Genomic DNA, 27,797 nt, shown 5'->3' on the forward strand with positions numbered 1-27,797 from the left:
GCAACAATCCAACAAAAGTGCATTTTCAAAATCCCCAGACACAAAATGAGGATATACAATAACAGTATGCAAGATCCATTCTGACCTAAATGAAAGCATTTGCCATCTTGCAAGCATATCTTGTGCTTTTCTACCATGAGCCTGTTAACATTCTCCCTTATGCATGGAATTGTGGCCTAGGTCATAACTGAATCTCTGTTTTCATTAAAAATATTTTTAAGTATTATTGCCCTGACAGATGCAGCTCAATTGGTTGGGCATCATTATCCAAAGTGAAAGGTCACCAGCAGTTTGATTTCCAGTCAGGGCACACGCCTGGGTTGCAGGTTCTGACTCCAATCTGGGCATGTGGGAAAGGCAATAGATCAATGTTTCTCTCCCTCTCTTTCTCCCTCCTTTCCCTTCTCTCTAAAAAATAAATAAAATAATTAAAAAATATTTTAAGTATTATTGTTTTCTTTCTTGATACAAAGAAAATGGCAGTAATATTATGCATAGGTTTGTTTTGTTTTTTACTTTTTCTTAATTCACAAAGAGAACAAAGCAAAGGAAACAGAGACAGGAAGATCTGCAGTAATGAAAGTAGAATTTAAAGAGGAAGAGGAGATTATTTTTAAAAAACATGAATGTGAAAGAAATGTCACAATGTGAAAATAACTGGGTCATAGGCAGTACAAACTGCCAGTGGGGAAAGAAAAAGGTTCAAATTTCCTTAAACAAGCCAACTGGTGACACCATCAGTCCCAGGACTTGATATTGGATTGAACAGATTGATTAAGTAGGTTCTTGGTCAGATAGCCTTGATTCTCACTCAAAAGACTGGACACATTAAGGAAGGTTATACTCATATACATAACTCTGGCAAAAAGGTAGAGCATATGATTTGTAAGTCATATCCCAGATTCCACACATAAGAATAAGGGAGAGAAATGTAACACTTTGATAATAAAGGCCTCATCTGATTCAGAGAAGAGGGGTATTTAGCCAACCAAACAAATTGAGCCAACCAAAAAAGTTTGGATTTGTGTGATGATCTGCTCTTCTTTAGGTTACTCTGAAAGCTATCCTTCAAGGCCTGGTTCAGATAACATTTTCCACATGCAGCCTGATCATCTCCTCTGTATGTTCTCATATTAACCTGCCTCACTCATTTACTGGAGCACACAAGCCATATACCTCTGACAAGGTATCAAGTTTCTTAAGATCTGGAAAACTTATCTCTCTGCCTTTCATGAAAAATATGCTAAATATATATTTTTTTCCTTTGGTTTTTGAAATCTGGACAAATCACAATATACAGAACTCATAGGAATAAAATTTTAATAACCAGAAAACAAACACTTATTATAAAACATATACAAATTAAATGGTGTATATAATTGTATCTAGGATATCAAGGAGAATAATACTTTTAATAAGGTTCCTGGATTTAGCAAACTTTATCAAACATACATAAAGAGAGCTAGCTTAACATGGCCCCACAAATCTTGCAAAGGAGCTGAGTATTTGAAAAAAAGCACCTTAACTGCCAAGTGATGCTATAAAATTCAGAAACACTAGAATTATCACACTTATATGACAGATATAAAGATCCTCTTAGCCCATCATTCAAATACATACCTGCACTCACTTGGGCATGTAGCTTTGTGGCCCAACTCCTACTCTAAATATTGCAATGGAAGCCAAGTTAGTAAGATATGGAACTAAAACTTTCAAGGCCTCCAACCACACACACACACACACACAAAAAGCAGACTGGGATAAATTCCTCTCAAAGTGGTATTCGAAGAACAGTCCTCTTCACATGGAAATATGGCTTAAGACATATACTTCCTTTATTACAATCAATTTGAGATTTTTATTTGCCTTAGTGAAAACAAGTAGGAATACTGCCCACAATAATCTATCACCATCCTATAATAAGCTAATTTATAGTTTTGATTTTGGGTTTTGACAACTTAAAACTTTTAGTTTTGCCATAAAATAGATTTATTCAAACAGATACCTTGGTTCCATTAAAGAGCTACATTCTGCCCTGTCTAGTGTGGCTCAGTGGACTGAGTGCCAGCCTGCAAACCAAATGGCTGCTGGTTCAATTCCCGGTCAGAGCTCATGGCTGGGTTGCAGGCTAGATCCCCAGATGGGAGCCTATCAGAGGCAACCAATTGATGTATCTCTCACACAACAATGTTTCTCTCCCTCTCTTCCTTTCTCTCTATAAGTAAATAAATAAAATATTTTTTAAAACTTTTCATCAATAACTTTATTGATTTGGATATTTTAAGTGTGTTGGCTACCTCCCACTATTGGGTTCCAGTGAATAGAGTCCAGGGGTGCTGCTTTAACATCATCCAATATATAAGACAGCCCCACAGCAAAGAATTATTTGGCCAAAATGTCAATAGTACCAAGAAACTCTGCAAACCACTTTTGAAGGTACTTTTAGATGGTTAGACTTCCTCAAGAAAGAACATACATATAACTCCTTTGTGTAACAAACTTGTACATAAAACTTTGTGGAATTCAAGACTGCTCTTGCTAGCCCTGGCTCGCGTAGCTCAGTGGATTGAGCGCGGGCTGGGAACCAAAGTGTCCCAGGTTCGATTCCCAGCCAGGGTACATTCCTGGGTTGCAGGCCATAACCCCCAGCAACTGCACATTGATGTCTCTCTCTCTCTCTCTCTCTCTCTCTCTCTCCCTCCCTCCCTTCCCTCTCTAAAAAAATAAATAAATAAAATATTTAAAAAAAAAAAAGACTGCTCTTGCCTTGCTTTTGTTTGTTTTAATCTTTGAATATGTTAACATTTCTGGCTGGGAACCTCAGCAGCAGAGTTCTGGCCCCCTCGTGCTCTGCCTTGGATTAACATTGGTTGGTGCTTGCCCTCTCTCTTCTACTTGTTTGAGGGTTGCTTGAGGGCAGAGACCCCTGGTCTTCATCAAATAAATAAAATCTTTTTAAAAAGGTATATTCTGGGCAAAATACAGAGATTTCTCCACAGAAGATAAGCAAATAGCAAAACGCATAGCAAATAGCAATGAATCTCTGTTTGGGTCAGCTGCTGATGATCAGAAACTTATGACCTGGGAGACTCGTTCAAACAATACTTTCAAACCAAGCCACTCAGTTGATGCTCACACTGCTGATGTAAAATGCCTTTCTTTCAATCCTTATAGTGAATTCATTTTGCCACAGGATCAGCTGATAAAACTGTTGCCTTGTGAGATCTGAGAAATCAGGAACTTAAGTTGCATTCTTTGAATCACATAAGGATGAAATATTCCAGGTTCAGTGGTTGCCTCACAACAAGACTATTTTGGTTTCTAGTCATACTGATTGCAAACAGACTGACCGATATTTAAATAAAATTGGAGAGGAACAACTCCTGGAAGATGGAGAAGATGGGCCGCTGGAGTTGTTTATTCACAGTGGTCACATTGCCAAGATATTTGATTTCTCCTGGAATCCCAGTGAACCTTGGGTAATCTGTTCTTTATCAAAATACAGTATCATGCAAGTGTGGCAAATGGTTGAGAACATTTATAATGATGAAGACCCTGAAGGAAGTGTGGATCCAAAAGGACAGGGGTCTTAGATACTTCCGCATTTTTTTATTTTAGACTTCCTTTTTTCCCCTCTCAACCCTGATTTGATTTAACACTGGTTTTGAGACACAGACTCTGTTCAGCTATCCATCTATAATAGGTACCATCAACAAGGCTGTTAGCCCAAACTGAGAGTGCTTTCTAACTGGGTGGGGGACTTGATTCAGCAAAGCCACAGACTCATATTTAAATTTTCTAGTAACAAAGATCTAAAGTAGCCACTAAAAGGGGAATGTTGTGTGTGGGTATCTTGTTTATCTTCTTATGCTGTATCCTCAAGTTTTTCAGACTCATTTAAGTAAAGGCTAGAAATAAGTAAGGAATAGAGCCAAGTGAGGTAGGTAACTGAGCCATGAAATAGAAGTACTCCAAGATGTGAGTTTTATCCAGGAATTAGGAGATTCAAGTCATATAAATTCCTACTGTAAAATTTTCATACCTGACTTTCTAGGATACATGTTTTCCTGTGTAGGTCAGCTTCCTCTCAGTTTCTTGAGTTAAGTCAAAACTACATGTTCCTCTTTCCCCATATATTTTGCTTGTGTATTTCTTGAGCTGTTTTCGTATTATTTCTGTACTTTCTGTGAAATGGTTAAAAAAAAATACAAAACTTGGGAGTACCAAGTTGTAAAGATGTATGTTTTCACTCCTGACAGTTATACTGTTGACGGTGCAAGTGGGTCTCTTTCACAGGATTGCAATTTGAAAAGTATTTTGCAGACCCACGCATGGGAGATCATGGGGTGGCAAGATTTATTCAGGCGGAAACAGAAGAATGCCCCTATGTCCCATCTCTGTTCATCCCACCATGGAAAATGTCCAACCCTGTCTTCAGCAAGGCCAAAACAAAGGCCAGTGTCCAGGGTTCCTGTTTTACTGTTCCAGCATTAGCAGTCTCAGTCCCAGTCCAGGTAGCTTAGCACTATAACCCACTGCTGCTATACCCAGGCCCCCACCTACAGCCTGCCCTAGCAGTGCTTGTGGCTGCTAGACAACCCACATGGTCACTACTGAAAGAACTGAAAGGAGGTGTGAATGAACAGGGTAGGGCAGCCTGATCAAGAGACAGAGATAGAGACAGAATAGAGATAGAGAGGCTGCTTCTTTGTTAAATTGGGTTATATTACCTCCCGCTTGGGATGCACCAGGAGCTTTTTCAAAATAACCAATCAACTTCTCAAGCTTTCCCAGGCTTCTGATGGGTCCAACTCCCCACCAATCTCTTTTTTTCCCAGGCTAGGGTAACAGGCCTCTATGGCCACCATTTTGGCTCCTATTGTGCGTGCCTCAGAGAAGCACCTCACCCTGTGCCATTCTGACTTCTACTGTGCTCGTGCTCATTTCCCTCCAAAGTCTGGGAGAGTGGACCAAGGAGATTGAAAAGCCAATCCTTCCTCCTAGTACAGGAGACAGAGGGCTGTTAATCCCCTTTGAGGGCAACGCTGAGATCCCCTGGAGTGTGTGAAGCTGTAGCTTCCTGGCTAAGCAAGCAGCGGACTTATACTCAACAATATCTAATTCCACTTGCTCTTTTATTAATAACCAGCTAACCACCAGAGGTACACTATCCAGTTAAGAAGAGTAAATCAATAGCTTGTATTTGTTTTTAAAATTAAATTAATCCTGGATAAAAAAATAAATAAAAAGTATGAAATGAAATGCTTAAAATAAATTTACAACAAAATTATTTTGAAATTATTTGAAAATGAGAACATTTGCAAGTTTGTAGCATGCCCACCTAGGCAAGTTCCAGAAGAAAATGAGAATAACAAAGGAGAGAAATGTTAGCCGTCACTCAAAAACACACAGTCTGAATAGCCTTTAGTTATTCCAAAACCACAGCCACCTAGATGGTTCCCTAAGCAACAGAGGAACCACTTCTCTGTTCAAACCCTCAAATGCTAGATTTTAGCACCCTTTTCAAGGATCTAAAAGTCACAATAATATGAAAAGGGGAACAAAAGGAACTTCAAAAGTCATCTGAAGGTCACCCAGTCCACGTAGGTTCCACATCCTTCTTTCCTATCCAACTAAAAATTCAGCCCACATGACTCATGGCAGGGCAGTTTTGATTTTCTTTATAAAATACCTTACTTGACTGTCTCTGATCTGGGTAGAGTTGCACCTGGCTTGGAGGTGCCTATCTCATATCAGCCAGGGACAAAGTAACTCCTTGTTTATCCTAGGTTGGCTTTTGATCTGTGCCCATTCCTGGTTCATGCCTTGGACACATAGGGGAAAAAAAAAACCTTACCTGAGGTTTATTAGAATACATTCCAAGTTTTATTAAACACCAACTATGTACTACACACTGAGTTACCTGTAATTTACTGAACCAAGAAACATAAATATTTGTACATATTTTAGTAGTCTTACAACTGAAGTCTGCTCAACCTGAGACAACGTATAACCTTAATTTAAGAAAATGTCTAGGGAAATAAATTAACTCTCTAAACCAAAAAAATCTCTAAAAATCAACTCTAGCCCTGGCTGGTGTAGCTCAGTGGATTGAGCACTGGCCTGTAAACCACAGGGTTGCCGGTTCGATTCCCAGTCAGGGCACATGCCTGGGTTGCAGGCCAGGTCCCCAATAGAGGGCGTGTGAAAAGCAACTGCACACTGATGTTTCTCTCCCTCTCTTCCTCTCTCCTTTCCCCTCTCTCTAAAAATAAATAAATATCTTTTTTTAAAAAAAGTCAACCCCATGTAACAGCAGAAAATCTCTCCATACTTCCCCTTTTCTCCCGCTCTTTTCCAATCCCTTGGCTTGCTTTACTTTTCTTCAAAGCACTAATCTCCAACTGGAGTTTTAGCATGTACTTCTTTGCTTGTTATTGGCTGTCTCCTCACTAGGCTATGAGCCCTACCAGAGCAGGTAATTCAGTTTTGTTTTTTGTTTTTGAAAAGTTACGCTCAATGTTTTCTTTCTTTCTTTTTTTAAAAAGATTTTATTTATTTTTAGAGAGAGGGGAAGGGAGGGAGAAAAAGAGGGAGAGAAACATCAATGCATGGTCACCTCTTACGTGGCCTCCACTGAGGACCTGGCCTGCAACCCAGGCATGTGTCCTGACTGGGAATTGAACTGGTTGGTGACCCTTTGGTTCACAGCCCGCACTCAATCCACTGAGCTACACTAGCCAGAGCAGGTAATTCGTTTTGATCACTGCTCTATTTCCAGTATCTAAAACTGTACCTGGCACATAGGAAACACTCCATAAATATTTGTTAAATAAATAAATTATATTCATGAATGAAGCCAAATACTCAGATGTTTTTCTCTGGCTTCCCTGCAGAACAATCTTCATAGACCTTCACTTTAACCTTGCGGGTAAGAGGCACCAGAACCACACACTATGCTTCCTTCATTGTCTTTAAAATTCTTACTCCATTATTGCTCAAAGTCTCCTAAAGGACAATGTAATGGATTCACTTTAGAATTCAAAGCCAGGGGGATGAGCTGGTACTGTGTCCTTGCTTGGAAAAGTAAAGGCTGTATACATAACCCATATTTTTCACAGTGGTTCCTATTCTGCCTTCCCTGCTTTGAACCTCAACTTTGTATTTAATTATTGTGCTTTTGCTCAGGCTGATATAATTTCCCTTTATTATCTCACTCTACTACTTAATCCATTTAAACAAAGGTGTAAATATTAAAAAAACAAACACTCATCCTAGTAAGAGAATGCCATTTTTTAAAAAATGCTCTTGGAAAATGAGAATTAATCACCTTAATTCATTATAAAGACTATAGTTTAACCCCATACAGCTCAAATTTTAACGTACATATGAATTACCTGGGGAAATCTTATTAAAATGCAAATTCAGCAGGTCTGAGCCAGAGTCTGTATTTTAAACATTTTAAGCAAGCTCCTAGGTGACACTGATGTGGCTGGCTGGTCCTTAGAATACATAATGTGTATCTACTTTCCTCATGACTAAGGTCAATTTAATGCTGCGTGCCCCTGCTTGGCTAGTTCTAAAGGGACTAAGTATACAACAAGCCAACTTCTGCAAAATCAATCCTTAAAGGTTTATCAATCCTCTAGGCTTTCTCTTCAACAGCTTGTTGAACTTTTCAGCTGGAGTTTCCATTTCTCAATCATATTTGGGGATCTTCTTTGAACCCTCTTAAATGCTGCCCACATTTATCTCTTAAAACGAGGTGCATAAATACGAAGTTGAACCTTAAGGATGAGAGGGCAAACTCCTAGCTCCTTCACCCAGCCCAGCAGTATGATGATTGTTTCTGTAGTCCCAGATGAGCTGAAATTATGTACACAGCTAGTTGTTCACTAGATTAAATTGGCCCACTCGCTTCCTATTTCTTTGTAAAATATCACTGGATTTGATCCACTTTTTCAGAATTAGAGTTACTTTGAATTTTAACCCAATTCTCTAAGAAACCTGGCCCTGGTATATGAGGAAGCATTTTCTCTAGGTCTTAGTTTTCTCATCTGTGAAAAAGGGATGAAGATTATGAATGCACTCTAGTCCCTCCTTCCAAGAATCTATGAAGTCTATATTTCCCACCTATTCTTCCGTGCATGTGATCTATGACCTTTATTTTGTTTAACTGAAAGCCCTTTTTGTTTACTTCCCAGTTCTCCAGAGAGAAGAGCCTGCCATAAACTATATATACATATTACTATACATATTTAACTATCCTTACAAGAAACTCTCTCAGAAGTTAATATAAGCTAGAAATATTCTCAAATAATTAAAAACAAAAATAAAAACTAAACTTAAGAAACCCTTAAATTATCTTTCTCAGTGTCAATCCAATAAATACACACTCAGTCAAATGTACACCTTTTCTATTCACTTCTGTTGTTGTTATTATCCTGATCAGTGTCAACACCTGTGCACAGGTAAAAGCTGTGCTTAGGCGATGTGACTCGAGAGAGCTGTAGCTGAGGAAAACCAGTCAATTAGCTCTCCTCTAAGTCTCATCAGCTGTGTTTTCCTGATGACAAAGAATCTGTCCACCTGCTTCCACAGATGGCACACCTGCAGTTAAAGTGAAACACCTGGTTTGTGTACATCCATTCCATGAAGCTTGCTAGAACAATGCTCGCTATAGATCAGGCAAGCCCAGGTCAGCATTTTCATCTTTCTGTCCCAATTAAAACCAATGTCATTTTCAACTATTGGATGCTAAAGTATGCCTTCATCCCCAATACAACGATGTTAAAGAAGTTACCGTAATAACATCAAAGAAATATTATCAATATTGAAAACCCTAGGATATAAACATGATTGTCGTTAACAACTTCCTAAACTACTTAATTTAGAACATTTATAGGAAGCTAAGTAAAATGAGCTTATTATCACCCAGTCAGTGCTTCATATTAAGAATAGTAATATCAAAACTAGTAAAAGTGGTCAATGAGTGGTTAATGCTAAGTAAACGGCATGTGGAAAAAAAAAGAATTTCTTCCTAGTTTTATATCTAAGAAGTTTTACGATTTAGATTTTTTTTTATTTTCCCCATGGAACCTTAAATTAACCTCTGCTTAAATCCTCAGAGGAATTTTCTCCCCATTAAGGAAGATTCATCAATAGTGATAATGAAATATAATGATTATTTCCTGAGCAAATAAACAAAAACACTCATGAGGTACTTATTTTATGCCATAGTCCATGAGTTAGTTTGAATGTTGAAGTCATACTTTTGAGGATTTTTTTGATGGCTTATGCAGAAAATGGTGTGAAATACTGGAAATTAAGGATGTCCCAAGAATACAGTAACTACAGATAAGAAAGCTTGATTACCAAAGACAACCCAGCATTATCTGATATATATGTATATACACACATATATTAAAAATACAAAACAATCAAATTAAAGATATATACCTTGAGTAAAAAATAAAATCAAACATTCACTCCCTCCTCCCTACCTCAGTTAGCATTAACTAATAGCCCCTCTCTCTAATACTTTCTCAAACATCTCCATTTATTACTCTGACCACAAAGTGTCCTATATCAAAATTGTTTCTCCTCCCTGTAACTCTTCCTCCAAATAGACTTAGGTGGTCTTTGTTGGTTTAGACACTCTAAGGCAGTGTTTCTCAAATTAGTCTTTAGGCTGGCTATGAGATAATTGTTTATAAGTGTGGTGGAAATGCAGATTCCTGGGCCCTGCCCCAACTTCCAGAATTTAAATCTCTGGAAGGCGAAATCCCAGACACTGCATTTAAGAAGCTTTCCAGACGCTTCAGATGCACACCAAAGTGTACACTGAATATTTTTTCCTCCTTAACCACTCTTTTAATATCAGCCTACATTTACCAGTTACTTGACATTAACTCACCTTCATTATTCTGGAACTCTGAGACCCATACAAATTCCTGTTTGGTCTGTCCTGCCTCCAGTAAAAGCCTACCCACATCATTATCTCCCCAATATAAATTCCTAGTCTACCCTCTCTTCCAGAACAGATTTTGTGTAAATGTTGAACTTATCCCACAATAGCAGATCAATTCCTTTTTGCTTCTGAGAAAAATACTAACAGCATGCGAACTTGATAAATGCATCATTAAAAGTTAAATATTACCCAGCTGATGTAGCTCTGTGGATGGGCATGAGCCTGCAAACCAAAGGGTCGCTGGTTCGATTCCCAGTCGGGGCACATGCCTGAACTGCAGGCCAGGTACCCAGTAGGGGGTGCATGAGAGGCAACCACACATGGATGTTTCTCTCCCTCTGTTTCTCCTCCCTTCCCCTCTCTCTAAAAACAAATAAAATCTTTTTAAAAAGTTAGCTATTAAAAGCAAAATGCATTATCTGTCACATGTATTAGTTAGTTCACAATGGTGGAAATAATCATCAAAATATCTACAGAGTTTGATTCACCTAAAGCTTTTCTTCTTCTATGTCATCGATAGCAGAAAAGACCTATTTTAATTTCCAGGACAGTTCTGTCTAGTTATAGGTTCATTAATTCCTTTTCCCACTAGTAGATAGATGGAGAAATATCATCTCCTACAACCACAGGTCATAGGTGTATCGCTTGCTCCAAAATGGACAACCTTGCACTTTCTGAGAAAGGGAAAAGGACTTGAATAGTGCTTGACAGCTTCATTAAGCAGTCAATCATATACCTGCCTTTTTAACAGAGCATTTGGAAAGTTCTCTGAAATGAAAGGTGTGATCATTTTAAAGGCATCTCACTACTAACATTGAACAAATCAATACTGAATGTTGCTGTCGTTCATAAAATCTGTTCCAAGGTACTTAAAACAACAGAAGAGATAAATGTCTTTGCTCTTGTTTAAAGCAAACACCTGACAGAACAGTACTGTGGACTTCCCATATGACTGGAAATAATAAAGACTTCACATAAAATTATGTAGAGTATGATTCTGTTTATGAAAAACACTAAACATTTGTGTAATACAGATAAGTGTAAAGGTATCAAAAAAGTCTGGAAATATGTAAACTTTCAGTAATGATGTAAAAGGGAATTTTACTTTTTACTCTATTTGCTGCACTTTTTATAAGCATGTCTTATATTACTTTTGTAAAAGATATTTTTCAAAAATTATACTGCCAGCATGCGCTCTCCCTCCCAGTAGCACTCCCGTGCCTTTTTCTTCCCCCTCTTCTTCCAACACAGGTATGCATCTCCTAAAGTCTAAGGGCCTGTGGGAGACAACCAGGGGAGCAATGTGGCAGCTCGTCCAGGGCTAACCCCCTCCCTGAACCTGTCTCCAAGGCCCCTTTTCTCTGACTTCTCAGTGGGCTGAAGCAGCCCTGCCTAGGCTCTCCCCTGTGGCTTCTTCTGTTCTAATCCCTTCCTTGTTTCACTGTCCCCAGCTTCAAAGAATATACTCTCAAAATTAAAAAAAAAAGTCAAAGTAGATACTATACAATAAATTACAATTCATTCAGCACAGCTGATAAATGGAACCTGGCAGTAGTGGTGTGGAGTTAGGACTTGGTTGGCTCTTGTCTCTACTACTAACCAGACACATGTTCTGCATCAGTCAATTCATCACCCATGCAGCCTATTGCCTCAACTGTAAAGATAATGATAGTAATCAATTCACAGACTACTGTCAGCAGTGAATAAAATAATTTATGTAAAATTCCCATGTAAACTACTATTTTTCAAATTATGTATTACAGATATGCTTTAAAATACAATGCAAAACACTACATAGATAAAGCTTTCTTCAGATAATTCACAATGAGTCATATAGAGTTTCCTAAGGTCAGTAAGGCAATGATCATTTTACACAGAATAACAGTAGTAGAAACGACTAGATGAAGTTTGTACAAACTCTAGTAAATTTCAGTCACAAACTGTTCAAAGAAGTTCTCAAGAGAACTTGAGAGAACACAGGAACGTTCTCAATAAATAAATTCCTGATATTTTATTTCCTTGTGAAATACCTCTCACAGTAATAGAAATCTGCACAATCTAATTCCTAAATAATGTTCTTCAGAAGTATTCAAATGAAGAGAATTTATCTGATTCTTCCTATATTATTCTAAAAGCTATGTTAAGTCCCACCTCTATTTAAAAAAAAAATTTAAGACATTATTTTAAAGATTTTATTTATTTATTTTTAGAGAGGGAAGGGAGGAAGGAAGAGAGAGAGAAACATCAATGTGCGGTTGCTGGGGGCCGTGGCCTGCAACCCAAGCATGTGCCCTGACTGGGAATCGAACCTGCGATGCTTTGGTTTGCAGCCCGAGCTCAATCCACTGAGCTACGCCAGCCAGGGCTCTATTTTTAAAAATTTTTATTTACTGATGACTCTTTTATGTGCCCTGACAGGGGACTGAACTGGCAACCTTAGCATATCAGGACCAACTGATCCCTACCCAGACAGGGCCCACCTCTCATTTTCATTCACCATGCCATTTATACGGGTGGGACAAGTAGGTTTACTGTTTTGAGTACGAAAAATACAGAGTGTATTCTTGCATTACTGTTTATTGTATTATTTTCCACATGAACAACTATAAACCTACTTTTCCCAACCCTATATACCCTACTGCCTATTCAACATCTCTGGTTGGATATGTAATAGAAATATCATAGTCCCTTATCAAATTCCTGGTTCCAACCCCAGCCCAAACCTACACAGAGCCCCTCCCACCTCCCCAGACTTTCTTAAATTGGTAAATTAGCAACTTAAGCCAATACATTTGGAGTCGTCTTTAACAACCTCCCATCCCCATATCCAATCTACCTGGACAAATCCTATCAGCTCTATCTTCAAAATAGCCTCACTCCATGTATTACTCCTTACCTCTACCAATAACATTCTGATCTAAATAAACCACCAGCCTTCCTGTCTTGGACTACAGCAGTAATTTCTTAGTTCACCTGTTTCTGCCTTTGTCCCCCTAGAGTGTTTTCTCCAAGAGTAGAATGATCTCTTTAAAAAAGTAAAGGAGAAGCCCTGGCTGGCATAGCTCAGTGGATTGAGTGCGGACTGGGAACCAAAGTGTCCCAGGTTCGATTCCCAGCCAGGGTACATGCCTGGGTTGCAGGCCATAACCCCCAGCAACCGCACATTGATGTTTCTCTCTCTGTCTATCTCCCTCCCCTCCCCTCTAAAAATAAACAAATAAAATCTTAAAAAAAAGTAAAGGAGATCATGTCTTTCTACTCAAAACCCTCCAATGGCTTCCTATCCCATTTAGGGAATCCAAAATCCCTTCATTGGCACCTACTTAGATCCCTAAGTCAACTTTTACCAATATTGCCTTTACTCAATGTGCTTGTGTTATACTAGCCTCCCTGCTGGTTGGCCTGGACTGCTACCCTCCAGATATGCACATGACTAGCTTATGTCCTTAAAATGTTTGCACAAATGTCACTTTATCGGTCTCCCCTCCCCCCTTCACCTGAGGACATGCTCATTGACTTTAGAGAGAGGAAAGAGGGATAGATGGGGGAGAGAAGCATTAATGTTAGAGAGAAAGATCAATTGGCTGCCTCTCAGGTTCCCTGATCAGATTTGTGCCCTGATTGGGAATTGAACCCACAACCTTTTGATCAACCAAGCCACACCAGCCAGGGCTTGATCAGTCTTTTTAAACAACTGTATCTAATATCACTCCCCATCACCCTTCTCTCTATATACAACACACCTTAATACTTTATCATCTCCTGAATAATAAAACATGTATAAAATATATTTTTAATCATATTAAATTTCAAGATCTATGAGAGGACTATGTTTTGTTTACTACTGGCCTTGTACAAAATACAGACTCAGCAAAATATTAAGACTCCTCATGCAAGTATAAACTATTACAACTCTGGGAAACTTTCTGACAGTTATCTATAGACACACTTGATCACCCTCCAATTCCACTCCTAGGTATATACCCAGAGACACATAAGAATGTTCCTTACAGCATTATCCCTAACAGCCAAAAAGTGGGAGTAATCAAAACATCCATCAACAATAGAACCGATGAACTGGTATATTTTTATAGTGGAATTCTATATAGCAATGAGAATGAACTACTAACACTAGCATATGTGTCATTATTATCGAGCAAAACAAGTCAGATACAGAATACACAGTATATGACTCTATATAATGTGCTTTTTTTTTTTTAAGACAAAACTAATTCATGGTGATAGAGGTCAGTATATTGGTTATCCTGGGGGAGCGGGAAGTATAGTAACTGGCAGGTGAGACGTGGGCTTCTGAAGTAGTTGCTGTTAATGTACTGTTTTTTTAGAAAACTCCATACATTTATGATTTATGCATTTTTGTTTAATAAAAGGTTAGTATAGAAAAATTATAAGGGGAAAAAATTGTCAAGCTGTCTTCCAAACAGCTATTATAACTAATACTTTCATTTCAAGTGTGAAGAAAATCAACCCTAAGATCCTTTCTCACTACACCATACTGTCTACCTACATACAAGGACTTATTTAAATACGAAAAATTTACTCATCTGTTACTAACAGATCTTTCTCCAAAGGTTTCTTGTTTTAAATGTTATCATTCAGGGTAAATTTAATAAAGCCAGAAGCCCTGTTTTCCCTTTACTCTGTGGGACTGGTATCAGTCTGACATGTTCTAATACTGAATTGGCATGGATCGTTTGCCTGTTTTCGCTGTCATTGAGAAGGTTCACATGTAAACAGAACTGATCCGGCAAATGAATAAACATATAAAGAGATTCTTCCCTTAAAACAAAGTTGTGCTCCACACATGGCCAAACCATCACACAATAAATTAACTCTTCAACAGTCTCCAAACTAAAATGATAAGAGTCAAACCAATTAAGCCCTAATGGGATCCCAATTTCCTATTTCTGATAGCAGAAGTTTAAATAAACCACTCTTGGCTTATAAACCCTTATCCAGACAATCCTGTCACACTTAGTTCCAAATCTGCATTTATGAATATGTGCTACAATTAAAAAAGCTTTCACTGCTACAACCAACATGTGCTTTAAAAAACTGGGAAACTTCAATTGCTTTAAAAATGAAAATGATAGCCTTAATTAGAAAAGATAAACAAAATATGACCCAATTGTTGCCTCCAAACTTTATGTCTTAATAATCTGCAGTTATCCTGTTTACCTGCAGTCACCGAAATAAACAAAGGAGAAACTGTCAAAGTTGTCACATATCCTGTATAGTGTAATCTGGTCTGAGGATTTTACCAGGGTTCCCTCAGGATTGACTGCCTTTTAATTCACAGAACCACAGACTGGAATAAGAAAGACCTCTGAAACCCCTTTATCTCTGGATTTTTCTATATTCAATGCATTCCTTCACCTCAACAAAAATCTACATACCACTATGTGCACATAATAGCTGCCCAAAGTGAGTTTGACACAGGGACAGTAAGAGCAGAGTATCTAATCACTGCCCGTGTTTTGGTGCTCATTAAAAGCAGCTTCACAAAAAATGAGAAGATGACTTCCTAGTAACACAGGCACAAAGCTTATAAAAAACAAGAGATTGAAGCAAAATATAATCCACAATAACTGAAAATAAGGTCAGAGTTCATCAGAAAAAGCTGACCAGCAAGTTGACAATATGAATTAGTAACCATCAAGGCCAAAGACATACCAGAGGTCAGCAGTCTTTATGAGATAGCAAAATTCCATCTTAAGTCTTCATGCTAGAAGATAAAGGAAAGCAATCCTCCAGTATCACTTGATCACTTGATACAGGGGGGAAAAGGGCAGAAATTGGATCAAACAGTGGCTTTTAATGGGAAACACACAATAGAAAATCACCTGGGAGGCTATTTCAAAAAGCATACCAGACATACTCCCTCAAAATATATCATAAGATATATGTCACATTGATATTCTAATAAATACCCTAGGTTTCATAATTCTGATCACATACCCTGACTCTCACCCCAGAGGAAAACCAGCTTTCCAGTTGTCTAGAACCAGAGGCTTAAAACAATGGAAAGCTTAAGAGACTGTATAGTTAGGGGAGCTATTTGATGAAACAATCAGCTAAATTGTGGTACAATTTATTTCTCCTTCTTCAAAATGTGGAATTAAAAAAAAATCATGAGAAAAGTTTAGCAATAACTACAGAATCCCAGAAATTGTGAGTTATAATATTCTTCTACTTCCTTAACTTGATTCTGGGGTAAGCTACACCAGTGAGTGGAAGTGAGTGGATTAGACCTCAGCATTTCATGCTAAAGGCAATCCATGACATCAGCAGCATCATATTCAATACAAATAACTAAACAAGGCAATTCTCCCAGCCAGGCTTTTTAAAACAGTTAAGTTTATAGTACCAGGCAAAATGTCATCATCGGTTTCAATACAAGAGGTAACTCCTCAATGTATCTAACCTTAGGGACAAATTCTTTGGCCTAATATTCAGTCTCCCATAGCTCTGCCTCAACCTGCCTTTACAGTAGTCTCCGCTTTCCAAGAGGGATACATTCCAAGACACCCCAGCACTAAACCATATGTACACTATGCTTTTTCCTATACCTACACAGTAACAGATTAACAATAACTAATAATAAAAGAGAACAAATGTAACAACCTACTGTATGTAATACAAGTTATATGCATGTGGTCTGTCTCTCTCTTTCAAAGTTTCTTATTGTACTGGACTCACCCTTGTTGTGATGATGTGATATAATACAATAATGCCTACAAGATGAGATGAAGTGAAGTAAATGATGCAGGGATCTTGGCCTAGTATTCAGCAACTATAAGGGTTACTTGAACAGAAGCAACTGTCATACCTCAACAGTTGATCTGTAGCTGAGATGGTGCCTAAGTGACTTAAGGGGCAGGTACCGTATGCAGCATGGATACACTGGACAAAGGAATGATTCACATCCCAGGTGGGACAGAGAAGGATGGCAAAAGAAATTTAAAACTTATGAATTGTTTATTTCTGGAATTTTCCATTTAATATATTAAAGTGGACAACAGCTGACTGTAATAGAAATTGCAAAAAACAAAACCTTTTGCCCTGAGTGGTGTGGCTCAATTGGTTGGGTGTCATTCTGGAGGTGAAAGGTTGCTAGTTTGATTTCCAGTCAGGGCACATGCCTGGGTTGCAGGTTTGGTCCCCAGTTGGGGCGCATGCAAGAGGCAACCAATCGATGTTTCTCACATCAATGTTTCTCGCCCTCTCTTTAAAAATAAATAAATAAAATTAAAAAGTGAAAAATATTGCTGCCTTAAACAAGTGATCAAGATTAAAATCATTAAGCCCTGGCTGGCATAGCTCAGTGGACTGAGCTCGGGCTGCAAACCAAAGTGTCACAGGTTTGATTCCCAGCCAGGGCACATGTCTGGTTGCAAGCCACGGCCCCCAGCAACTGCACATTGATGTTTCTCTCTCTCTTTCCCCGCCCTTCCCTTCCCTCTCTAAAAATAAATAAATAAATCTTTTTTAAAATAAAAATAAATAAAAATTAGATTATTAAAAAAAAGATTAACATCATTAGTACTAACAAATGGACATTATCTGCCTCCTGATGTGAGGCACTAAGATGCAACATCACTTTGTGATATTCCTGCCAAATGCAGGTGAATCTACTCATAAGGAAGACAAATTCACACATGTTTATTTCTCTCCCCCTTTTTCTACCTCCATTCCCCTATCTCTAAGAATGAATGAATGAATGAATAAAATTATTATTTTTTAAATTACTAGAACACTTGGCTGGTGTGGCTCAGTAGAATGAGAGCCATCCTGCGAACCAAAGGGTCACAGGTTCAATTCCTAATCAGGGCACATGCCTGGGTTGCAGGCCAGGTCCCCACTAAGGGGAACGTGAGAGGCAACCACACATTGATGTTTCTCTTTCTCTCTTTCTCCCTCCCTTCTCCTGTCTAAAAATAAAACTAAAATTTAAACTTTTTTAATTAAATGAGTGAAAAGAATTTTCAAACAATTTCTGAAACAAATGGCTAAATTTGAACAAGGTCTCTATATTAGATAATATTATATCAAGGCTGTATTTCCTGATTTTGATAAGTATGTTACAGGTACATAAGAGAGTGTCCTTGTTTATTGGAAATACACACTAAGGTATTTAGGGTAAAGAGGAACACATGTGTAACTTACTCTAAAACAGTTCAGAAAAATAATTTGTCTATATAAAGAGAAAAAGAATATATAAAATATGATAAAACATTGACATTTGGGGACTCAAGGTGAATGGCATACAGGAATTTTAACACTACTCTTGCAACTTTTTCTTAAGTGTGAAAAATAAAAATACAAAATTCAAAAAAGGACAAAAAAAAAGCATTTTTTATAATGCAGATCACCACCCTTCAATATGTTTGTGTTTTTCTAAAACTGCATATGTTATCTTGTAATATTTTAAAGAAGAGATAAAGGTATTGTTTACCATTTAGCCAGACCAACCCACCAAGGGAAGATTAAGGAGGAGCTTATGAAAACTAGAGCTGTTGGGCTCTAAGCAGCTCTAGGCAGCTGGACAATGAATGCCAGAGGAACTAAGACCATCATCACCTCTTCCCCTATTTCTCCTTCACCACACAGCACTTCCCTCTCCTAAACCACTTCTACCTTTCATCTTAGCCATAATGAGGACTTGCTTTTTTGTGCCTGCATCCTCCTCCTCCTCCCCGCAAGGTAGAGGGAAACAAAATGAAAGACAATCACTTTCTTAATATTAAGGACAAAAAAAACAAATCCTACCATATATTCAGTGGATGAATATGTCAGTGGTATTTTAGCTTTTATTGAGAGGATTTGGGAGGAACAAGGACTGGTAATGGTAAGGGAGAGGAAACTAGCCAAAAACTATGTGAATTAGAGGACATAGTATTAATAGTGTAGCTCTAGGGATATAAGGTAAAAATGAACAGATCTGTGCTGTTTGAAAGTCTCTTGTCATGTGGCTTCAAAAATTAAAAGCAGGCAGGACCTCTGCATGGAGATGGCTAAGTTAACAAAAGAATAAGGGAAGCATTTGTAAGAGAGGAAAAGGTCAAAGCAGTGTGTCAAGGGAGCTGTGCAATGCCTGGTATTAACATTTCACTTGAGCTGCTGGAGAAGTCAGATTACATATTTGTCTCCATCAGCTAATTTAATTGAAAGGTCTAGCCAACTCCAAAGCTATACATTCAGAGAAAAGAATACCTAGCTCTGGGTTATTCTGAATTTTACTTTGATTTTTGCATTTAATAAAAGCAATACAAAAAATGCAAATCTTAAAGAGCCACAAAGTAAAGGTTCACTGCATAGTCCATATACCTTATGCTTAACGATCCGTATTTGACAGCTCCTTACAGGGCCAAGCAAAATTAGCATAGACATTTCCTGGGCTTTCCCTGTTCATTGACATCACTCACCTGCTTCACTGCTAAGATCAGTAAACACATTAAGATGCATTGGCAAAGGCTCTGAGAGTTTCTACCATTTTTTAAAAATCTCTAAGAGCAATGCAGGATACCCCTGAACAAGACCAAAACCTAGTACAGCAGTCTATAAATCACATCCCAATTCCTAATAAGATCTCAGAAAAAGTTGTAGAAGAAAGATGGAAATCAAGTATCTTTAGGGAGCTTTGGGATCCTCTGGAACATATGCCTAAAAACTTTGTCTAGCCCTGGCTGGGTGGTTCCACTGGTTGGAGCGTCATCCTTGTGCACCAAAAGGTTACAGGTTCAATTTCCAGTCAGGGTACATATCTGGCTTGCCATCCCTGCCCTGCCTCCTCCCACCCCTCACTAGCCCCTGCCCATTCAGGGCCCCATACAGGAGGCAGCCAATAGATGTTTCTCTCTCACTTTGATGTTTCTTTCTCTTTTTCCCTCTATCCCTTCCTCTCTTCTCTCTAAAATCAATAAACATATCCTCGGATGAGGATTTTAAAAAATAAAAATAAAAAAATAAAGACTTCTAGTATAGTTAGTAAAAAGAAGCCATGTGATATGATAAAGAGTTCAGAAATAGTGGGTTTTGGACTCAGATCGCAATGCATAATGAACTCAACACCAGGATGAACTAAGTTTGAATGGTGCATCTGCTATTGATTAATTGTGTGACCTTGAGCAATTTAACTTCTCTGAGCCTTATTTCCTCATATGTAAGACTAATACTAACTTCCTCTCAAGGTTGTTCTAAGAATTATAAGAGATGACAAAACATGAAAAGTGCTCAGCAGAAAATCTAGCAAATACTCTTTTTGGAGATTTCAACCAAAGCCCTGGTCAGGTAGTTCAGTTGTTTATAGAGTATTGTCCTAATATGTCAAGGTTGCAGGTTTGATCCCTGGTCAGGGCACATATTAAGAATTAACCAAAGAATATACATATATAAGTGGAACAACAAATCAAAGTTCCTTTCTGTCTCCCTCCCTCTCTCTATAAAACCAATAAATAAATTTTAAAATTAAAAAGAATTCAACTGGACTTAAAAGTCAGATTCAGTTGACATATCTGCAATAGACTGATTTCACAAGTTTAACATACGGTGCCCCAGCTCCTGTAATTTCAGATAGCCTCAAGGCCTTCAGTGGACCAGAGACAGAAACCAGAGACAGAGGCAAAACGCTACTTAACCAGCTATAATAAAACCCAGAGACAGGCTCTGTCACATGTACATACACTAGCTCATATTGCAAATGGGGCCAGTCAGTACAGAGCGAGTGAGACCGCCCTCTTGGTATTCTTACCAAAGCAGAAACAATAACCAAGGGAAAGATTCTCCCTTATTAACTTTCAATCTTTCAGGGATTTGAAACAAATCTTTACAACTGAGTAAGCTCATCCTATAATATGAGGTTCAAAGCAAGACTCTGAAACTAAGGAATGAGGATAAAACTGTCAGGTAAGAAATATTTCTTCTCCATCTCTTTCCTTCTATTTTTTCCTTACCCTGTAAGAGGTATAAGCTAGATGAATTAACTCATCTTGATGACAGTGCTACATTCATTCAGTGCACACTATCATATAAATGATTCTCCCTGCCTAAAAGTATTCATTAAATTCAGGTAACTGATCATAAAATCTAGATTTGCATAACCTACATAACAGGCTTAGTGCTTAAGAACAAGCTTTGCCCTGGCCAGGTTGCTCAGTTGGTTAGAGCACATTGATACGCTAAGGTTGAGGGTTCAATCCCCAGTCAGGGCACACAAAAAACTCAACTAATAAATGCATAAATGGGTGGAAAAAATTGATGTCTCCTTCTCCCATTTCCTCTCTCTAAAATAACTACTTAAAAAAAGAACAAGTTTCAATTAAGTCTCTCTGCTTACTTTTAGAACCTATTGCTAAGTAGGAAAGCCAACCAATCCCAAACCAGTATAAATATATTCAAAACCAAAAGACAAAGACATCATTACAAGTGTCTAAAACAAGATTCAATTTATTAAGTCCCAAGTCTCAAACTAAGCAAAGTCAAAAACCTTCAGAACCTCAAATGATAACTTTGTTTCTAATAGGAAAACTTATGCCCAATTCTACACAAGAACTCACAAAACCTGGTTGGGTATCTCAGATGGTTAGAGCATCATCTCAATACACCAAAGCTATGGGTTGATTCCTTGATCAGCGGACATACATGAAGCAACCAATTAAATACATAAATGAGTACAACAATAAATAGATGTTTCTCTCTCCCTCCAAATTTTTTTTTAATTTTAAAAACTCACTAAAATGTCAATTCTAAATTAATATGCAGATAGCAGGTGATTAAGCAATTAAGGTTTTGTAACAGTATTACGCTCAGTCTTCAGCTCACTCACTCAACTCTGCCAGCAGGGGGCAGGGTTGGGAGATGAGAAGTATAAAATACAAAGCATGAGGTGACAAGGATTCTGCATAGCCTTCCCCAAAAGAGAAAAAAACAGACAGAAAAAGTTCTGTAGTGCAGTAATGTTTAGATATCTATAAGCTGTTTTCCTCCACCTTATAAACGTCATATTTTGATAACTTAAATGACCTTTCAAAATGTAGGAACTAGCCCTAGCTGGCGTGGCTCAGTGGATTGAGTGTCAGCCAGCGAACCAAAGGGTCTCTCTCCAGTTCAATTCCCAGTCTAGGGCACATGCCTGGGTTGTGGGCCAGTCCCCAGTAGGGGACATGCGAGAAGCACGCACACAATGATGTTTCTTTCCCTCTCTTTCTCCCTCCCCCACTCTAAATAAATAAATCAAATCAAATCAAATAAATCTTTTTTTTTTTAAATGTAGGGTCTTCACAGTGACATGGTGTAGGAACAAGGATTCGATTTTCCTATTTACTGATGGCCCAACACATTTTAAATAATAGTTAACTTAATGCTAAGAGCTCAGGCTTTGTAGTTAGAAAGATCTAGATTTTATCTAGGCTTGGTTATTTATTAGCTCTATGACATCAATTTCCCAATTTGTAAAATAAGGATTTATACCTAACCAAAAGAGTGGAAAATTAAAAAGCACAAGGTGAGTATAATGCTTGGCATGTTATCTGGCCTAAAATAAACATTTCATATAGTCATTATTATCAGGCATCAATTATCCCCGTTTATGGATTAAACAAACAAACAACTGAGAGTCTCAGAGGCTGAATAACTTTCTAGTAAAACTGGGCCTCAAACCCAAAGTCTGCTTCCAAATCTTTCTTCCATTATGCCAAACCACTTGCATTGCATACATGTCTGGCTTTTTAGACAGGCTACTACTCACTGCAATTTAACTTGTTTTGATTGTGTAGTAACAGATTATGATACTTTTAATCTTACTCCATTGTTTTTCCTACCGAATAATATTGGAGGGGTGGTGTGGATGACTTAAATTCATCAGTGTGGCACAGTAGTAAGGACCACACAAGAGGATGAGATGCTTGCTGTCTCTCATTGTCAGTATGCTTATCTGGGGTAGCCCCTCTCCTTCCATTTGATTTGTTGCTTTTAAATCTGCTATAAGTTGGGCTGAGAAAAGTTTTTTGTTTGTAGGATGTGCAGAATATAATAAGCTTTGAATGGAAGTTTGAGGAGGCATCCTTTAAACAAGGCATAGGTTTTAATCAGTCGTGGTCCCAGGAGGTAAGGTAGCAAACCTCAACAAGGATAATTCATGGAGGGTTTAATAAGGGAACTATAAAGAAAGATGTGGGCAGGCAGGATACTAGATAATCACAAGGGATAGTTCTGGCGCTCTGGAACTAGTGAGAGCACCTCTAAGCCCAAAGAACAAAGGAAATATTAGAACTTTCCAAAAGTAAAAGGAGCAAGTTATGTAGAAAGAACCACCCTTAGAGAAATAGCAATCTTCAACCAAGGGACACAGCCAGCCAGAGACAACACCCCTAAAAGGGAGCGGGGTAGTTAAATTCTACACCCTCAGAGGGGAAGGAAGCCTACCTATACAGTCCATGTAGCTAAGTCAGCCTCCCAAGGCAGAGAGCATGGTGTGCAAGGATGGAGAGTGGATCTAGAAGAGCAAATGGAAAGCACCTAATTCAGCCTCAGATAAATCTCTGGTTTTACTTCCACATTTCTTTATCCTAATAGGTAAGTGCCAGATAAGGAAAGAGTTACTGAATGTGACAATTCTCACCCCTTTTAAATGGTAATGCACAGGTCTTATCTACCATAAAGTATTTGTAAGCATGTTTTTCACTAGTAGCCACTGTCATTTACCATTCCACCTATAATTGTTCAGAATTCTTTGAAGGCCCAATGACTTACTTATAGGCCTTCCCCCATGCTTATGAACTTTCCACTTATCTTGCTAGGCAAAATAAAAATCACAAAAATAGCCCTGGCTGGTGTAGCTCAGTGGATTGAGTGCAGGCTTGGGAACCAAAGGGTCACTGGTTCAATTCCCAGTCAGGGCACATGCCTGCGTTGTGGGCCAGGTCTCCAGTAGGGGGTGCATGAGAGGCAACCACACACTGATGTTTCTCTCTCTCTCTCTTTCTCCCTCTCTTCCCTTCTCTCTAAAAATAAACAAATAAAATCTTTTAAAAAATCACAAAAATGCAACTACTATCAGAACCCTCAAGGATATTTAGGAGGTTATATTCTTAGATAACTAAGAAGGCAGAATAAGTTGAGTGCCACTATAGAGAAAAGAGCTGTGGTGCTGTGAAAAGTTCTGGAACAGGCTTTCTAGCCATCTGGCCCCTACCAGGCACAACTCCAGCCAGAACTCACTGTTATCCTATTAACAAAGTATAGAAGCTTCAATCACGTTCCCTGCAGGCCCAGATCTGGAGAACTACTCACCAAGCCCCCCCACAGCCTCCAAATTTCCACTGTACCCTCAGCCAACAAATCAACCCTTCCTCCTCCTGGAAAAAGTCCCACTGCTTCCTAAGGCTGGTTCAAATGGCACCTCCTTATGTGAACCTTACTTGGACCTCAAGAACATTTAGTTTATGCCTCCTCTGCATTCCCAAAAGCCTTTGCTTCAAGCATTTAAAGCACTTATTATCCCTGTACCTGTGCAGAGTCCCCACTACACTATTGAGATCTTAATGCAGCTTTGTATCCTCACAGGGGCCAAAGCAGAGTATGTCAAACACTGTATAAGTACTTTATATGTATTACCATATATTAACATATACATACTACCAATCATCATAATAAAACTGCAAATGAAGAATTCTCATCATATCAATTTTACAGACAAGGAAAGTCAAGTACACAGAAAGGTTAAGTAACTTACTCAGTCTCAAAGCTAGCAAGGATTGGACCCCAAGATTTCAACCTAGGCACAACTCCAGAACTGAACTACAACTGAACTACAGACCTAATGGGTTGAGAAGTTCTCATTATAAGACCAATGGTCTCCACCCCAGGGGGCATAGTTATTACTCATCCCCTGGAATATGGAAGAACAATATTGGAACTTCTAGTCATATTTGTTTTAGCTCAGTCTTTTGTAAAATGTCTATTTTTGCACATTATAAAATGTACATTATACAGAGTAGCCAACACTTTAACTGTAATTTAAAACAAACATTCACATAATGTGTGTATACTCAACGCTATTTACTGACAGAACACTAAAAACATTTAAGGCTACTGCTCTAGATGACTTCCCCCAGGGACTCTGAGCTCCTACATTCTCTTTGCCTAGCACTTCAGTTAAAAACATTAGCCAAATGTTTAGACTATAGGTAGCTTCCAGAAGCAAGAGTCTGCTCTTGCATTCATCTTTGTAAGCCCTACAACAGCACAGAGCCTGGTGCTTAGCAGATGGTCAATGTTGAATCTAACTGTACCATGAGAACCTCACTGAAAAAAAATCTCAATATTTTAATGCAACTTACACTATATATACTTCCAGGTTAAAAGAAAATGTACTAAGCACACTGCTTAGGTATATAAGATTGTCTTAGAAACACCAAAAAATTTTTTAATAAATAAAATTCAAATAAGTATGTCCTCATTTGTTGCATAATAGAACCAAAAAATTGTACTTTGGAGCATATCTTAAACTGAAAACTGCATTAAAGAGATTTGGACATAAAAAAATTGAGTTTGGATAAAAGGTTCTTTCACTACGGAGATGGTGCACCTTTGCAGAACTAAAGGTCACCTCTGCCTGCCTTTCTTCAGTTATAAGCTCCAAGAGGAAGGGAATCAAACTATCCAAAGCTGCAACGGAAGACTTGACTATGAAAAGGCATTAGCTGGGAGCATCTACTTTGCATTTCTTCAATCCAACATTTAGTGGGTATCAAACAAAGGAAAGAGGCTGTAAAGCCTCCCTTTTAGGTGTTGAGGATGGGCTCTGAGGGAGGCTACATTCCACTGCTGGGTTTCTTCTGTTCCAGTTTCATCCTCTGCAAAATGGGCATACTCAAATACTTAACTCTTATTTGTAAATCACCAGGATTAAATGAGAGAAAACATGCAAAATGGATTTGTTTCCTCATTTGCCATGTCTTTCCACCCTACGCCACCCCCACCCCCTAAGTTCAAAGCCTGAGTTTGGCCTATCTACTTTGTTGCTATATTCCCAGGACCAAGAATGGTACTTTTTACTTAATAGGTTATTTAATAAATATTAAATTAATAGAATGCAAAATGCCCGCTGCTCAAAAAATGTTGACTATTCTTGCTATTGTAACGAGAAAAGAATTTATTGTGTTATTAAGAGACCCCACCCCTCCCCCAAGGATCTCACAATTCCAGGAGGAACACTGCTGGAATGGAGGAATGGAGATAAGAAAACCAGCTGGATCATAAAGCAGGACTTAAACGAAAACAAAGTAAAATCTTAAATACACAACAGCCCAATGTCGGGCTTTTCCGAATGAGGTTCACCCTAAATGAGGTTTATTAGAGATTACGATGACAGTTTTCACGCTTGTGTACGTGCCAGAGTCTGTGCCAGGCATTCTACTGGCTTCACAAAATCCAAGAAACGGGGTGTGGGGGGAGGGTGGGGTAGTGGAGATGATCTTCACACCCCCACTTTACAGATGGGAGAAGCGAGGCTCGTAGAGATCCACTTAAGTGGGGGAGCCGGGATGTGAATCCTGGCAGTCCGACCTCTGAGCCTGCACTCAACAGGCCCCTCAGAGGGGCCATCTTCACCTCCTCCACAATCGGCCACATAACCCCTCGAAATTAGGAGTGTGTTAATATTTTCCTGGTAGCCCGACTTAGTGGCCCCAGTGCTGAGAGAACAAAACAATTCTTGCCTGCGGGGAAAGTACGATGGACGCCCGCCCGGCCTGAGGTCCGAGGCCGCGGCGCCTCCAGTTTGACTCACACCATGAGCCCCCAAGTCCTGCGGACCGCGCAGAAAGCGCCTAGGCGACCTCAGGAGCCCAGAAAGGCCCTGCCTGCCGCATGACCTTGGATCCGCCGCCCTGCTTCTGGCCTCAGTTTCCCCACCCCGGCCTCGCGCCGGGAGCCTCTCGGGAGCTTGCGCCCAAGGAGCCGCAGGCCTCTCACACGCCCCCCTCAGCCGCCCGCCTTCCCGCCCCACTTACGCTGGAAGGCGGCCGCTCCAGGGACGCCCACCATTGCCAAGTGCCTTGGTCGTGAGCCCCTCGCCTCTGCCCGTGGCCAGGGTCGCTCACAGACACCGTCGCGGGACCTGTAACCGCCGAGCTTGCCAACCCCAGCGAAACCGCTTCAGTTGCTGGTACCACCACCGTTAGGCCGCGCACCGCCCCGCCCCCCCGTTGGCCCCGCCCCACCCGCCAGGGACGCCCCCAGCGCGCGCTCCCTCCTGCAGACCAACGCTTGCGGAAGCCTGGCCTAAAGACCAGCTCCCTTTAAACCCCGCCCCCAACTTGCCCCGCCCCTTCCGCGTGAATCTCTGAGCCCTATCCCGGAGCGTCCTGCTTCTCAAATCCGCCCCTCCTGCGTCACGGCGCCTGTCACTCGTAAGGTCCACTTTCCAGGTACTGGGTTTCCCCGCTGAGCGCCAAGCAGCGGACCGGGCCAGGAGATGGGGGCGGAGGCCTAGGGGACAGAACTTAGGAGGGGATGAGACGACTCCTCACCTGAGTTCTGTATATTAAAGCCTGGTAGCCCTTGAGTTTATCATCGGGTAAGTCACTTTTTGGCCTATCGTGTTCCCAATGTCCAAAATGTCATTCATTATGTTAGCAACGGTTAGCTATCATTACGATCATTGAGCTCTTTATCATGTTCAGGTCCTTTTATACACTCCATCGGGTTAAATTCTCACAATAAAGAAGAGAGGTATTATTTTTCCCTTTCTGCACAAAGGGAAGGGCTTTCCCACCAGCCAGCTTGCCCACTGGCTACTCTTCGC

General features: G+C 39.4%; 1 protein-coding gene and 1 non-coding gene across 3 annotated transcripts in view; one reads left to right on the top strand and one right to left on the bottom strand.

Annotated features, from left to right (window-relative positions):
- Window positions 1-27,175, bottom strand: part of CBFA2T2 (CBFA2/RUNX1 partner transcriptional co-repressor 2) — a 138,800-nt gene extending 111,625 nt beyond the window's left edge. For both annotated transcript variants that reach the window (XM_045832998.1, XM_045832997.1), the window contains exon 1: window positions 27,004-27,175. In XM_045832998.1, coding sequence (XP_045688954.1) covers window positions 27,004-27,037 — 34 coding nt within the window. In that variant the 5' untranslated portion in view covers window positions 27,038-27,175. The remainder of the gene's footprint in view (window positions 1-27,003) is intronic.
- On the top strand, window positions 5,703-5,838 carry LOC123815412. Its single transcript, XR_006785078.1, has one exon. It is a non-coding gene; the product is annotated as a small nucleolar RNA SNORA48 (small nucleolar RNA).
- Window positions 27,176-27,797: the final 622 nt, after the last annotated feature.

This window comes from Phyllostomus hastatus, unplaced genomic scaffold (genome assembly GCF_019186645.2).
Source record: "Phyllostomus hastatus isolate PE091 unplaced genomic scaffold, TTU_PhHast_1.1 phas_contig_17, whole genome shotgun sequence".
Taxonomy (NCBI): Eukaryota; Metazoa; Chordata; class Mammalia; order Chiroptera; family Phyllostomidae; genus Phyllostomus; species Phyllostomus hastatus.